The following is a 15,358-nucleotide window of genomic DNA, read 5'->3' on the forward strand; positions in this document are numbered from 1 at the left end:
GTTCCCACAGACACTCCTCTGTGGGGTATACACGCCTGGTACCAAATCGACACCAAACTGTTTATAATTTTTCAATACCATCCGTTGTCAAAGTATATACATACATACGACAACACTACGTAATGTTGACAACATTGCATATATTCGCGTGAATTTGGGTTTAAACCACAGCCACTACGTGGATTCCGAAGGAACCTTAAACAACTGACGTAGGCGGTAGACCGAAGTACGAATCCATCATATATGTACTGTGGTAAATCTGGTATGAGCAGAGTTTACTCTGAACATACCTGGACAAGGAAGGATAATTCAATGGTATCACTTTTATAAGATACCTTTCATACATCACCATTCAACCCTGCACACTTCTCATTTATCCGACACACTCATAAGAGAATAACATACGACAGACTAACTCTAGGTATACGGGCGGATGAGTTCCCACAGACACTCCTCTGTGGGGTATACACGCCTGGTACCAAATTGACACCAAACTGTTTATAATTTTTCAATACCATCCGTTGTCAAAGTATATACATACATACGACAACACTACGTAATGTTGACAACATTGCATATATTCGCGTGAATTTGGGTTTAAACCACAGCCACTACGTGGATTCCGAAGGAACCTTAAACAACTGACGTAGGCGGTAGACCGAAGTACGAATCCATCATATATGTACTGTGGTAAATCTGGTATGAGCAGAGTTTACTCTGAACATACCTGGACAAGGAAGGATAATTCAATGGTATCACTTTTATAAGATACCTTTCATACATCACCATTCAACCCTGCACACTTCTCATTTATCCGACACACTCATAAGAGAATAACATACGACAGACTAACTCTATTTATACGGGCGGATGAGTTCCCACAGACACTCCTCTGTGGGGTATACACGCCTGGTACCAAATCGACACCAAACTGTTTATAATTTTTCAATACCATCCGTTGTCAAAGTATATACATACATACGACAACACTACGTAATGTTGACAACATTGCATATATTCGCGTGAATTTGGGTTTAAACCACAGCCACTACGTGGATTCCGAAAGAACCTTAAACAACTGACGTAGGCGGTAGACCGAAGTACGAATCCATCATATATGTACTGTGGTAAATCTGGTATGAGCAGAGTTTACTCTGAACATACCTGGACAAGGAAGGATAATTCAATGGTATCACTTTTATAAGATACCTTTCATCCATCACCATTCAACTCTGCACACTTCTCATTTATCCGACACACTCATAAGAGAATAACATACGACAGACTAACTCTAGGTATACGGGCGGATGAGTTCCCACAGACACTCCTCTGTGGGGTATACACGCCTGGTACCAAATTGACACCAAACTGTTTATAATTTTTCAATACCATCCGTTGTCAAAGTATATACATACATACGACAACACTATGTAATGTTGACAACATTGCATATATTCGCGTGAATTTGGGTTTAAACCACAGCCACTACGTGGATTCCGAAGGAACCTTAAACAACTGAGCAGCCAGGACAAGTCCTGCGGGCAACTGGCCACCCGTAGTACCTGATTATGTGGTTCTCTGCTTCGACCCCATGTTAAATCATTCCAAAACTAGCCGAGGAGTGAAATGACATCTCCAGTTTATAATCCCGGCAGACTAGAGTTACTAGTAGACCCTCTTTACCCCGGGATTGCAATACACCAAGGGTCTTTCATCAAGGAAGCATGCCACGGAGGGTCCACGAAGATGGCATAAGAAGCGATACCACCGAAGAAGGATTAACATTCTAAGTTAAGAGATTACAACAGATTTCATATTATAGTTCATACTAATATCGCCAATCAAAATTTCAGGTGAAATTTTTGACGTGAACAAAATTAGCATGTTGTGAAATTTTTCGATGAAATTTTGTAAACAATGAACAGCTATTGCTAACAAAAGTCATCTATTGTGAATGAAATTCACTATAACAATTTTCCCTTTAAGAGAAATGAAAATTTCAAGCGAACAAAAATTTTAGATTAAGACCAACTTGGATTTTAGCCGGTAATACATACCGGGAAAATAATATTGATGATAATGACATTTTGAACAAAGTATCTGGTCACAAAGCACGCAGAAAAAATAACTTACATGTTTTATTAACATACATAAGGACCTGCTAAACATTTGGAAGAAATATTAAAATAATTAAATTTCTTTTTAAGTATTTTCCATGGGAAAAACTAACCAAAGAACTAGTTTGTCTAGTCTGTTAGGTTTCTAGTTAATTGTAATTACATTTGTATACCTTAAGGAATATTTTATATAATTTATTAAAATTTAAAGTTTTGCCAAAAACCTACGAAACAAAATCTCTATTAATGTAAGGCAATTAACATTCGAACCACACCTACTAGTTTTTTACATTAATAAACAATTATTATATAGGGAATAAATATTCGCACACAAAGGCGTCGTGTGTCTCATTTTATGGACAATGTGTGGCTAAGTAGTAATTAATAGTGGACTGCAGAAAAAAATGAAAAACATTCCACTGCTTATAGTTATTAATGTATTTTCTTATTTGGAATAGTGTGACTGTGTATTTGTTGGCAAACACATACATACATATGAACACAATATATTCCCATAGACATTATAAAATAGGCCTAATTTAAAAAGAAAAATATTTATATACTGTTGGATACAGAAAGGCAGACAGACAGAAGGCAATGTTATATAAATACATAAATAAACTTTAATTATGTTTAAAGAACAAAGAAAATTGACCAGTCCACTTTAGACATTTTAAATTCTAAACTAAAAATAACTTAGTAAATGAAAAGCGACACTATCATAAATAATATTGTCTACATAAACACTTAAATTTATCAATAAATACACTCAAAAAGTCTGCATAATTTTGATACTCTCTCTACACAAAATTTTGACAGATCATACTACTCGTGTGCTCGTGTAAAGGGCCCTTTAGTTGTACCTATTTTATTTATAAAATTATAATTTTACGCTTCGATTTTCTAACAGCCAGCAAGCATTTGGTTTAAAATTTTTATATATACATATGTATGTGTTCAATAACAGTTATTTACTGTGATCATTATTTAATTTTTTAATTTTCATGAAATAGTATTTAGGTTTTCTTGTTATATTGTTTCTTTAAAAATTAAAAAAATACAAGCTGTTTAGAAATTTGGCATGGTTTCTTTGTTTACAGCTAGCGACAATAAAAAAGCTCAATGTTATTCAAATTGATAATTATAAAAATAGTGTCTTTATTTAAAAAGTAATATACAGTCTTCTAAAAAACTCTTACTAACTAATCGTTAAAGTTATAAAATTTGACAAAAAAAAAATTAAACCAGAAGCTAAAAGCGGAAATGGTGAAAATTTGTGGAAATTTCTGAAAATTATAAAACAAAGTGGAAAGGTAAATTTCATGTGAGGCTTTACTATAGTTTCTTTATATAATGTTGATCTAAAATTTCTTAAATCATAATCATGTCCCCATGATTATTATATATTTTATATTACTCACCACTGACTGGTACCAATTGTTTTGTTTTGTCAAGTTCATTGTTTTATTAATGAAATTCAAAATTATTTATTATTTAATTTTCGTTCATTCACTTAAAATCTCACATAAAATAATAATTTGTCAAAATTATGGTCACAAAAGGAAAATCGAAAAATATGTTTTAATAACATGCAACTATTAATATTTATTTCGTAATATGTATAGTAATTTTGGTAGGAAATATATAGTTTGTAAAACATTTTTCAACCATAGGAATAATCCATGTGAAAAGAGTTAGAAAAGTTTTTCCTTAATTTATTTGTTTTTTAATAATATTCAATAAAAAGTAATTTATTTTGCTTTATAACTATTATTGCTTTTCTTCTCGATCTCTCAGTACAGATCGATTTTCCGCGGATAAATTTCTGTACCATAGGTTGTATGTATAAAGAATTTATTAATATTATTTTTATTGTGCAAAAATGTATCGTGCTTTCCACAGACATAAAGACATCGTCTTAGAATTTAATAAGGACCCAGAATATATATACTTTTGTCTGTCTATAACCAATAGTTCGATGTGTTATAAACGGCTTGACAAAATCAAAATACCCACATCTTTTTTGATGGTGGGTATAAAAACTTGAAAAAAGGGCTTATATATATGTTTATATGTAACCCATTATTCGAGTACTTAAAACAAAAGCTGAGGATGTACTCGGAGGAATATCTAAGCAATCTCGGCCTTTGAGGGTTCTGACTCTGAACCGTCAGATAATAATAACGTTATTATACCTTATCCAAACAAGGATGAAGTAGAGCGAAAAACGGCTACGTGTGACACAAAGGAGGAAGTTGGAGAAAATAGTCCAAAAGATAATATTTGGGCAATCGGATTCTGTCTCAACCTCTGAGGCAAAGAAAACCAGATCTACTGAGCTCGCCGTCTTCAAACTGACAACTGACAAAGCCAAGTCATACCTTTTTCAAAGTAATTTCCAGTCAAAATCCTTCAAGTGAGAGAGACAAAGCAAGCTATCTCGATGGAAAGAAGCACCTACCAAGGCAAAAGAAAGAACGTCGCCATCTTGCGCCAAAGTATAGCTTCTAAGGGAAAACAACAGCAATTCAGCAGGGGTATGATGATCATGATGTTGGCTTCCTACCAATTTGCTTGCAGCCTGATGAACTTGGTGGAAAATATCATTCCCTCCTGTGTTCACAGCATCATTAGACACTACATGCAACATAGAAGAGTCAAATACTAGAAGCGGGAAAGTGATCACTAACGCTCTGGAAGATATTTTGACAGTTCCTTTATAACTTCTCCGGGGTATGTCACCTTGATGAACTTCCCCAACCTGGTGTGTTTACAAACCGAGAGGTACTTACAGTACTTTTATTCAACATAGACCATAATCTGGCGTTTCCTTCGAATGATTTGACCTTAGGTCGATCCAGAGAGCCATATGATCTGATACCACGACAGAGGACAGAATTTCGGACTTTGTGTTGTGCCGCTCATTGGAGATGTTTCTTCGGGGTGCATGTGTTAGCTTTAGTTTAAACCCAAACTCTCAGGAATTATTTAATGAGTTATTTGATGGATACTTATTTCGCTCTACAGATTACGTCCTTGTGTTGTTGTAAATGAAAGTGAAGTCTTTGCAACTCGGAAATTACGAAAGGGGACAGCAATGGTATGTGATTCGAATGCTTGAATACTTCAGCTAAGTGCTTGTGCATGGACCAGTGGAACTATATACAAAAATTGTAAGTAAGTGAGTGAGTGAGTAAGGCATAGAAATGGGCGGTGGTGAGTCTAACAGCTCACCCAGTAGTTTACAACTGCACAGTAAGATATTCATCGCAGATGTTCGCGTAAAGCACTTCCACATACTTATGTTTCTTTCATAATTCGAAAGGTGCCCATTAGAGAAGCTGTTACCACATACCTATAGCATCATTAGCCACTACAGACTACCTGGCTACTGCTTAGTATGGTTACTTTCGGCCCTCATATAATGCCCTCTTCAGAATATGAATTTTATGTTCAATATAACGATAAAATTCAAGGTAAACAAATTTTATAAGAACCAAAACTTCTCCACCAAATTCCATGAGTAACGGTCCATAATTTGTCTTAACTCTCCCAAATTCTTCAAAGCTTGACTCAAGTCCACCTAAAAGGCTCTCTTCTGAAGATCACCCTGATGTTGATATTATTGATATGGGTGTATAAGTTTTAGGTTTTTATCTTCCCTAAATTTTGTGTTGTATTATACAAATTAATAGTGTTGAAACGTGATACACGTGAATCGGAGTAAATTGTGTGATCATTCCCGGTACCGCTACAAATTATCTCGCACTTTCAACTTCAGTAAAAGTATGATTAATATAAGTTAATTTTATAAAACCTTTAAAAAAATAATAAAAATAACAATCTCTTATTTGATGTAAACCTTTTTTTCATACACGTACGAGTTACAAGACCTCTTTTTTGCAGCTTGTGCTTCTTATTTACCTTGAACTTAGTGTTAAAGTTTATAAAGCTGCAAAACATGTACTACGCTACTCATCGTGTACTATAAACTAGTATTTTATTTATTTATATCTTTAGTGTTTTTTTGTATTTATAGTCGATGTACTTTGTACTAAATATAACTTAGCACAAGTTCTTGCAGCCCACTTAAATTTGTTTGCAAAACAAAACTAGGTTGGCTGGGTTGGTTAGTTTGGCTGACTGGCTGGCTGTATGACTAGCACACTGTTTGATTGTGAATAACTTCATTCATTCAAATTGTTTTCTTTGCCGAACCACAAGACTCGTACGCTTATAGCTTATAGACAAAAGTTACAATAGATTTGAACTTGAATTTGTTGATGATGATTAATCTATTGGCAATAGAGCATTTTATTTGCACTTTACGAAAGATTTATGTTTTAAAAGAAGGGGTATTTCAGCAAAAGGGTTCAAAAGATTTAGATTGAAAAAATGCCACAGCAACAAGTGCATTTAAGTACCCAACAGTTTTAAAACGAAGCAATGTATACATTTTAAAAGATTTTCGAAAGTCTAACTAATAGGTTATAAATTTTGAGATGTAATGCGGAAATGAGTTCACTAAAGTATCGCTAGGTAATCTAAAGATAATCTTTTTCTCAAAATTTAACCTTAATAAGTAGTTCTTTAATCCATCACCAGTAATGTATTGTAGAGTCAATTGTCTATTTATAATCATAGTGAAAGAGACAAAGAGACTACTTGACTTCCATCTAGGATAAGCACATTTAAATAAATGATGGATTCGGGATCACTACCACGAACTAAAGATCTATTTTTGAAATAGATACAGATGCAATTAAAAACATTAGTAAAAATGCAAACGTACCCGTGTAGTAACGTTATAAACTCACTCATTGAGTATTATTTATTATTATTTTTCATTAGTATTATTACTATTGTTGTATTTGCTGTTATTATTGTATTTAAGTCATGCACTGTAAACTCGATCAAATAGCGAGAAAAAGTAAAGAAATAAAATTGTAGCATAACAAACAATTGAAAAATCCCCCTCGAGAAGAAGCAAGAAGAAAACGGCAAAAACTTTCTAATAAATAAAGCAAAAAATTCAACTAAAATAATATTAAGAACCCAGCAAAATAAATTACTTTCAAAAAAGCAAAACAGAAGTGGAATTTAGAAAATGGAAAACGAATACAACCAAAAAAATTAGTTATTCAAAATTCTCAATTTTAGCTCTTCTTACTTTTTTGGGATCAATTTGATCTCACAATGTACTTATATCTCGATTAAGTATTAAATAATATTGATTTAAGTATGATCAAGATTAAAATTATATCAAAATGTGCTTACTTCAAGAATTGTTTTCTTAATTTGAGCCCGATTCCTACTTGATTTCAAGTAGCAACTCGCTTAAAAATTCACGAATTTTTGGGCTGGATTTTGCAATCAATCCCGGTATATACTTATTTTAAGTGTTTCTTAGATTGAATTTAAAATAATTAACTGAAATCTAGAAACCGATATTTCATTCTTTTTTTCCTAGTTTCCCAGTTATAGCCTTTTTATTTGACATTACTTTGAGCAAAGTTTAAGTGGATAATGTAATTCCAATGAAAATACTTCCATAATGTATGCTGGGATATAACAGTATTACTGCCATCATCATTTGTAGGAGCGTGTGCTTTTCCATATGCATTTAAAGAAGCATTGAAGTTTGCCATAAAGCGGTTAATACAGATATCAAATCTGTGCATTGTTGCATTCACATCATCATCAAAATCAACTTCATCGTCATTATATTTCAAGCATTTTTTTCGTACGCTTTAGATTAATTACCTCTTGAGTTTTATTTGATTATTATTTTTTCGCAACTACTGACTGTTGAGTACTTTGACTGTGACTCTGTGCTACACTTGTTTTTGTTAAATTTTTTGTGGCTTTATATGATTTTTACCAACACACAACAAATGTTACAGAAATGTTAATCAATTTTAAGACCTTCAATATTTGATACAACTATTTTTAAATTTGTTGTATATAATTTTTTTGAATGCCAACTGTTTTGTTATATGTTTTTTTTTATTGTTTAACAAGACTATAGAAACTCTATTTTATTATTAATTTCAACAAGTAAGAGGAGTTTTATTCAACTGTGACGAATCTTTATATATTTTACAACTTTTGATTTCTTATACTAAATGCTACGTTTGTTTTTGTATTTTATAGTTGTAAAAAAATCAATACAGCATTTGCCGGATATGCAAATATTACAGTAAATCTGCATAGGTGCGAAATCGGATTCGTAAATCTGGTATTTCAAAAGCTTTTTATTTCGAATCGACATAAGTACTAAGTAACGTCCCTGAGACCGTCTAATATCTACAATTTCTTAATCACCCCTATCGCCAATCAACATTTCACTTGAAATATATTCCCTTTTCACTTTTTTCGTTCACTAACTTTTATGACGTGAAAAAAATTTACCTGTTGTGAAATTTTGTAAACAATGAACAGCTGTTGCATACAATCAACTATTGTGAATGAATTGTTCACAGCAAGTTCACGATATCAATTTCCCCTTCGAAATAAATGAAAATTTCATGAGAACAAAAATTTCACTTTCCATGGGGTGATTCTATGAAGAACATGCTTTTCAAAAAAAAATATATATTTTATAAATGATTTGCAAAAATATACGGTACATTTCAATTAATAGAAAACCACATATATATTTTAAAAACCAATTTTATTGCTAAATTTATTAATATGTATACAATAATTGTAGCATTTATTATACAGAAAAAAGTTTCAACATAAATACTATGAATTGTTTTCATTGGCTAAAGTAAATATTATATAAGAATAATTTCATAAATAGTATGAATTTTTTCATATTTTTCTTTTTTCAAACAAAATCTAGAAACCTTGACTTAAATTGTTTAAATTTAAATTTTTATTTGTATATTTATTGAAAAAAGTTTGAAATTTGCTTTGGTAAATTGTTTAAGTACATATAAAATCAGATTAATATAAATATATATAATGATATTTTGAAGAAGTCGTTATATGGGGTCTAAGGTTAAATATAATCCGATCCTAATAAAATTTGGTGGAGGGTTACATGTATAAATGTTAGTTGTGTCAACTTGTTGGTTTTTATATAAGAATTAACGACGTTTAAGTCAATTTGTGAGGGTGACTTTGTAGGGGAGCTGGGGATAAATGAGTTCCGATAATTACGAAAATCGGCAGTATTATTTAGTCTTATATAAAACTAAGTTTTGCCGATTTTTGTAGAGATACTAGAAAATTAAACATAAATATGAGCTTAAAGTCTTATTTGGGGGGTACGGTTGTTCGGGGGCTAGATCAAATAATATACCGATTTCAACAATTTTCATTAGGCACCATCTTTGGGTCAAGTACATATGTGCTAAATATCATGAACTTATCTTGAAAATTGTTTCATTTCGCTTAATCGAAAATGATTCTGAAACGATTGGTATAATTTTATGTGGGGGTATGCCCAATATTTCTATGCGTAACAGACATCCATACAAATCCAAAATACCCTTCCCACTATAGTGACTATTGTGGATCCTTTATACTAAATTTTATCAAAATTACTTTTTAAAAATAACCTACAAAACCTATTCAGTATGGGGGATACAGACCTTATTTTATTTTAAAAATCTAGGAAACATTAATTTATCAACACTTGTATGTTCACCGTCTAAAATTACCCACCATAATATGGCCTGTGCATGATCTGTAATAGTAGACGCACACAATTCAATGGAACGACGACGGTATGGCATCATGTGTGTACCATACATTGAATCTAATGTATTCGTATTTTGGCCACACACTTAAGAGCATCGTTAACAGCAAGTAATTGCATTGCAAACACTTATTTTTTTCATTTATTTTTGTTCATTATTATTTTAGTTCATGTGTATGCCTCTTCACACTTCTAACGCACTTACTAATCTTTGGGTAAATTATAATTAGAAAAACAAAGTAAAAAACCAGAAAAAAGTGTTTATAAAATAGTTCAATCTAAATTTAGAGGCATAACATAAAAATACACACATTAAGCATTTGCCAACATATATTTTGAATATTTATTTTTTATTCCTGGGTAAACTAGCAGCCATTGACCCAATCCGGCAGCAAGTCAATCAGCCAGGCTGTAAAATTTGTTCACAGTCTAGCTGTTTATAGCAAATAATGTTTTTAATAGAAATAATTGCAAAGAAAAAAATGTTAGTATCCTATTGCAAAATAAAACTAGGCACTTGCTAATTAAAAATAAAGATTTCTGCACAAATTTTAAAAATTATAAATAGCTAAGTAATAGAAAACTTAATTAATTTCATGATTTATATATTACACAGAAAAAATAATTCATAACTAGAATGTATTTTGTAATAAATAGTATATAGTATTAATGTTGAAACTTTTTTCTATGTAATAACAAATACTTTACTCTCTACTTTGCAGGATCTCAATAAATATGAATTTTTAAAGTCTTAAAAACACCGTTCTTCATAAACTACATACGGGTTTTATAAAAGTGGCCCAGCATTTACTTACTGGAAACATAAACACAGCTTATAACCATGTATAGAATAACAGAAGGAGAACGCAATCAGTCGCAGGCTACAACACCAGATTTAGATGATTCGATAAGTTTTTCCGATGATGTAAATCCTGATGTAGACGTTGATGTCGAATCTGTTGCCACTAAAAAACCACACTTCTTAGACTATGATGCTGTCCCACCGCCAGATTTTGTGGAGCATTTCGATAGGGCCATGAATTTTGGCAATGTTGCAACAAGCTCAACAACAACAATAGCCACAGCAAATAATGTGATGAGCAGTAATGGAGGTGGTGGCAGTGGTGAACAGCTTAAATTGGATAAAAAATACGAAAGAGATGGTGAAATAAGTGATTATGAATTGGCAGCTAGTGGTTATACCAAAAAGGAATTTACCCAAGATGACAATACTTTGAACATAACAACGGCTTTGTCGGCAAATGCTGTTAAGCCGAGAAAACATTTCTTAGACGAGAATCCCATACCGCCCGACTACATGTTAAATGATCATCAAATGCGTGAGCATCGCAGTTTGGATCGTAACTTTGAAAGACATAATGAACAGAAATCAGCTTTGGATTTACATGCAAATTTGCCAGGTTTTCGTTCATCGCGAGAACGTTTTAAGGATATACCAGCTATAAGTCGTTTGCCCAAAGGTGCCGCTTGGACCCAAAGTTTTGATAGTCGTTATGATAGTAATTTATCGGCAGATAAACTAGATGATTTTGGCCCTAAAGTCGAATGTGTTTATTCGTTACTTTCGATGCTGGGTTCGAATGATCCCTTAGAAATGTCCAAAAAGTTTCATGAACTATCAAAAACTCCTGAGACATGCAACACATTGAGGAGATCAGGCTGTATACCTTTGCTTGTGCAAATGATACATGCAGAAGGTGGGCCGGATGAACAAAGAAAGTGGGCTGGTATGGCTCTGCATAATGTGGTGCATACCCACCCTGATGAGAAATCAGGACGTCGTGAGGCCAAGGTATTAAGATTATTGGATCAAATTATGGACTATTGCAATTTTTTGCGTACTCTACTGCAAAGTGGTGGCGAGGCAATAGCCGATGACGCTGACCGTCATCCCTTGGCTGCCATGTCCTCCTTAATGAAAGTTAGTTTCGATGAGGAACATCGTCATGCTATGTGTGAATTGGGTGCCTTACAGGCTATACCCAGTTTGGTACATTTGGATCATGCTGTGCATGGTCCAAAACCCGAAAATCAATGCTGCAATTCTCTGCGTAGATTTGCTTTAATGGCTTTGACTAATCTTACCTTTGGCGATGAAAACAATAAGGCTTTACTTTGCAGCCAGAAACTATTCATGGAGGCGCTGGTCGCTCAATTAGATTCCGCTCCCGATGATTTGCTTCAAGTAACTGCCAGTGTTTTGCGCAACTTGTCCTGGAGAGCCGATGCTCAAATGAAAGCTGTTCTAAATGAAATTGGCACTGTTACGGCTTTGGCTAAGGCAGCTATGAAAAATAAATGCGAAAATACTCTCAAAGCTATACTGTCAGCTCTGTGGAATTTGTCGGCCCATTGCAGCACCAACAAGGCAGAATTTTGTGCTGTTGAAGGTGCTCTCTCCTTCATTGTTCGTATGTTGACGTATGAAGGTCCCAGCAAGACTTTGAAAATTATAGAAAACGCTGGTGGTATTCTGAGGAATGTTTCCAGCCACATAGCCGTTAGAGAAGATTATCGCCAAATCCTAAGGGAGCACAATTGCTTGTCTATATTATTGCAACAATTGAAATCGGAAAGTCTAACGGTGGTTAGTAATTCATGTGGCACTTTATGGAACTTATCAGCACGTTGTCCGGAAGATCAACGCTTTCTCTGGGACAATGGTGCAGTGCCCATGTTAAGATCTCTAATACATTCAAAACATGCCATGATTTCGGAGGGTAGTGCTTGTGCTTTGAAAAATCTTTTGAACTTTCGACCCTCATCGCAGAATACTAATCATATGGATAATATAGCGAGATCTTTAAATTTGAAAAAGTTGCCCACACTCAATGTGCGTAAACAGAAGGCTTTGGAGCAGGAACTTGGAGCAGCTTCAAAATCGCACAGTGAAACTTGCGACAACCTGGACTCAATAAATCCCAAAGACAGGCCTACATATGATGCATCTGCGGCTATGGGCTCATCCATACAACGACATCGTTTTCCTTTACACAACGCTCTAGGTTCAGTGGTAGGAGGAGTTGTTGGTAGTAGCGCTACTGGACGACTAACACGTTCCGCTATGCTAACAAAAAGCGAAAGCCGTGATTCTGTATTTTCTGCCAAATCCGATGGTGCAGTTTATGATCATCTCATGAGATCGCACTCAGCTTCAGATGCCAATCGAAAATTACATCACAGTTCAAGGCCACAACCGCCAACATCATATCCCTTAGAAGGAGACGTAGAGCCGGCCGAAGAACAACCCATAGACTATTCACAAAAATACAAAGAACATATTACAAAACACAACGATCATGGAGAAGATGAAGAAAATTGTCCGGCCACCTACCAGGAAACTGATTTAGATCAGCCTACAGATTTTAGTTTACGCTATGCTGAAAATCAGCTGGAAAGTGATATTGACTTATCACCACCCGTGGGTAATGAAACATCGGGTATTGTTACTGATGCTCGCGTAAACTTGGCGGTGGCGGCGCAGCAGCAGTCTAAGCCCAGAACAGATAATAACGGCGAAGGTAATGAAATATTGTTAATACTAGAAGACAGTGTTAAATGTTATCAAACCGAGGACACTCCTTATGTAATATCAAATGCTGCTTCTGTAACAGATTTGAGATCTGTACCAGCTTCAACTAAAATTGAAGAGAGTGATTTGCCCTCAGGCTTGGATAACTCAGAAGCAACCTCTACAAGTGGAGCAGCAATGATACCCACACGCAAGTTTAGTCGTGTGAATCCACATCATCAGGCTACTCAACATTCTAGTAATCCATATGGATCGGGTTCCTATACTCCCGAGAAGCCGGTTAACTATTGTGAAGAAGGTACACCAGGCTATTTCAGTCGCTATGAGTCATTAAGTAGTCTTGATGAATCACCACCACAGGGAGAACACTCACAAAAAGATCCACAAAGGTTGACTGGTAAGTGTGGAGAGAACAATCTAAGTTCTCTTTCCAAAACCAGTAGTAGTGATGCCGATAAATCAACTTCACCACCCGAACCACCACCTATGGTCCAGACACCCCAAATAAATTCTGCTTTAGAAACACCTCTAATGTTTTCACGACGCTCATCCATGGACTCTTTGGCTGAAGAAGACGTCGGACCAATCGATGATAAAAGCTCAGTGGTTAGTGATTTCAGTCGTTTGGCTAGTGGTGTAATATCACCCTCAGAAATTCCCGATTCTCCCACACAAAGTATGCCACAATCGCCTAGAAGAAATTCGGGATCAGGCGCAGCTTCCACCACATGTTTTTCGACTGGTGTTTCACCCAACACACAGCGCATACAAAATCGCTCAGGGGAAAATAGCAAAAGATGTTTGCGAAGTGTATTTGAGGATGACCTCAGTACTTTTAATGTAGAAAACACGCCAGCTCAGTTCTCCACTGCTACTAGTTTAAGTAATTTGTCTATTTTGGATGAAGAAACTTCCAATCAATCACCACCTCAACAGCAGCAACCAACACTTCCGCCTACAACCAATACAATTTCCGAAGGTGAAGAGGAGGAGGATGCTAATGAGAATAACGATGATTTACTATTGGCTTCCTGTATTAATATGGGCATGAACAGGGCTGCCATACCCTCAACATATTCACAAAATACCGACACTAATTCATCGGTCAACCATCCAACTGGTATGACACACGATGAGCCACGACAATACTATACCGAAGATACTCCAGCTTTACTATCGAAAGTTGGCAGTAATACAAATCTTTCGGCCATTTCAATATGCTCCAGTAATAATGATCCCAAAGAGGACACTGTCTACGAAGTATTAGGCTGCTCCTCGGGCAATACCACCCGTACTCACCACAACCAATCCATTAATAGACGTTCTCTGAATTTATCGGATGATATGTCTTCAAATGCTTCAGAAAGTGGTGCAGGTGGTATTGATATATTACAACAATGCATACGCGATGGCATGCAAAAACCATCGACCAAAGAAAAAGTTGAATTGCCCACACACACCGTTTCCTCTAATCTTATGGATCCCATAGCCATGTTGCGAAGAGGTGGTAATATATTACCACCTTTTGTTCCTGTAAATGATGAAATGAATAAATATCGAGTTGAAGACAGTCCGTGCAATTTTTCCGTCATGTCTGGTCTATCAAATCTTACGGTGGGCTCTAGCCTCGTTGGACCAGCTGTAATACTGCAAGGAGCATCAAATGCAACGTAAGTATGCTTTTAAATGGTGGTGTTAAGTAGTCTATTTAAGTATTCCTGTGTTTTAGGTCTAACAATATTGAAATGCCAGCTCCAAATCAGAAAAATATTGCAGTGGCTGCAATGCCGCCTGTTTTACAACGTGAAGATAAGCCTCAATTGCCAGCTGCACCTGTAGAGGATGTTAGAAGGGAACCCCAATGGCATGATGATTCATTGAGCTCTCTATCAATCGAATCTGAAGATGATACAAACCTATTAAGTCAGGTATGTAAAAAAAATATAGTATAACAAAATCGAAGCGATTTTTAACAAATAC

General features: G+C 34.9%; 1 protein-coding gene across 1 annotated transcript in view; it reads left to right on the forward strand.

Moving 5' to 3' along the window:
• The window catches only part of LOC119605874 (adenomatous polyposis coli protein), a 31,625-nt gene that overhangs the window by 11,943 nt on the left and 4,324 nt on the right, over positions 1–15,358 (forward strand). Inside the window, exons 2-3 of the mRNA XM_037959205.1 lie at positions 10,548–15,048; positions 15,108–15,306. Coding sequence (XP_037815133.1) covers positions 10,667–15,048; positions 15,108–15,306 — 4,581 coding nt within the window. The 5' untranslated portion in view covers positions 10,548–10,666. The remainder of the gene's footprint in view (positions 1–10,547; positions 15,049–15,107; positions 15,307–15,358) is intronic.

This window comes from Lucilia sericata, unplaced genomic scaffold (genome assembly GCF_015586225.1).
Source record: "Lucilia sericata isolate MDLA Ls3-8-SP2 unplaced genomic scaffold, ASM1558622v1 Contig000529F_arrow, whole genome shotgun sequence".
Taxonomy (NCBI): domain Eukaryota; kingdom Metazoa; phylum Arthropoda; class Insecta; order Diptera; family Calliphoridae; genus Lucilia; species Lucilia sericata.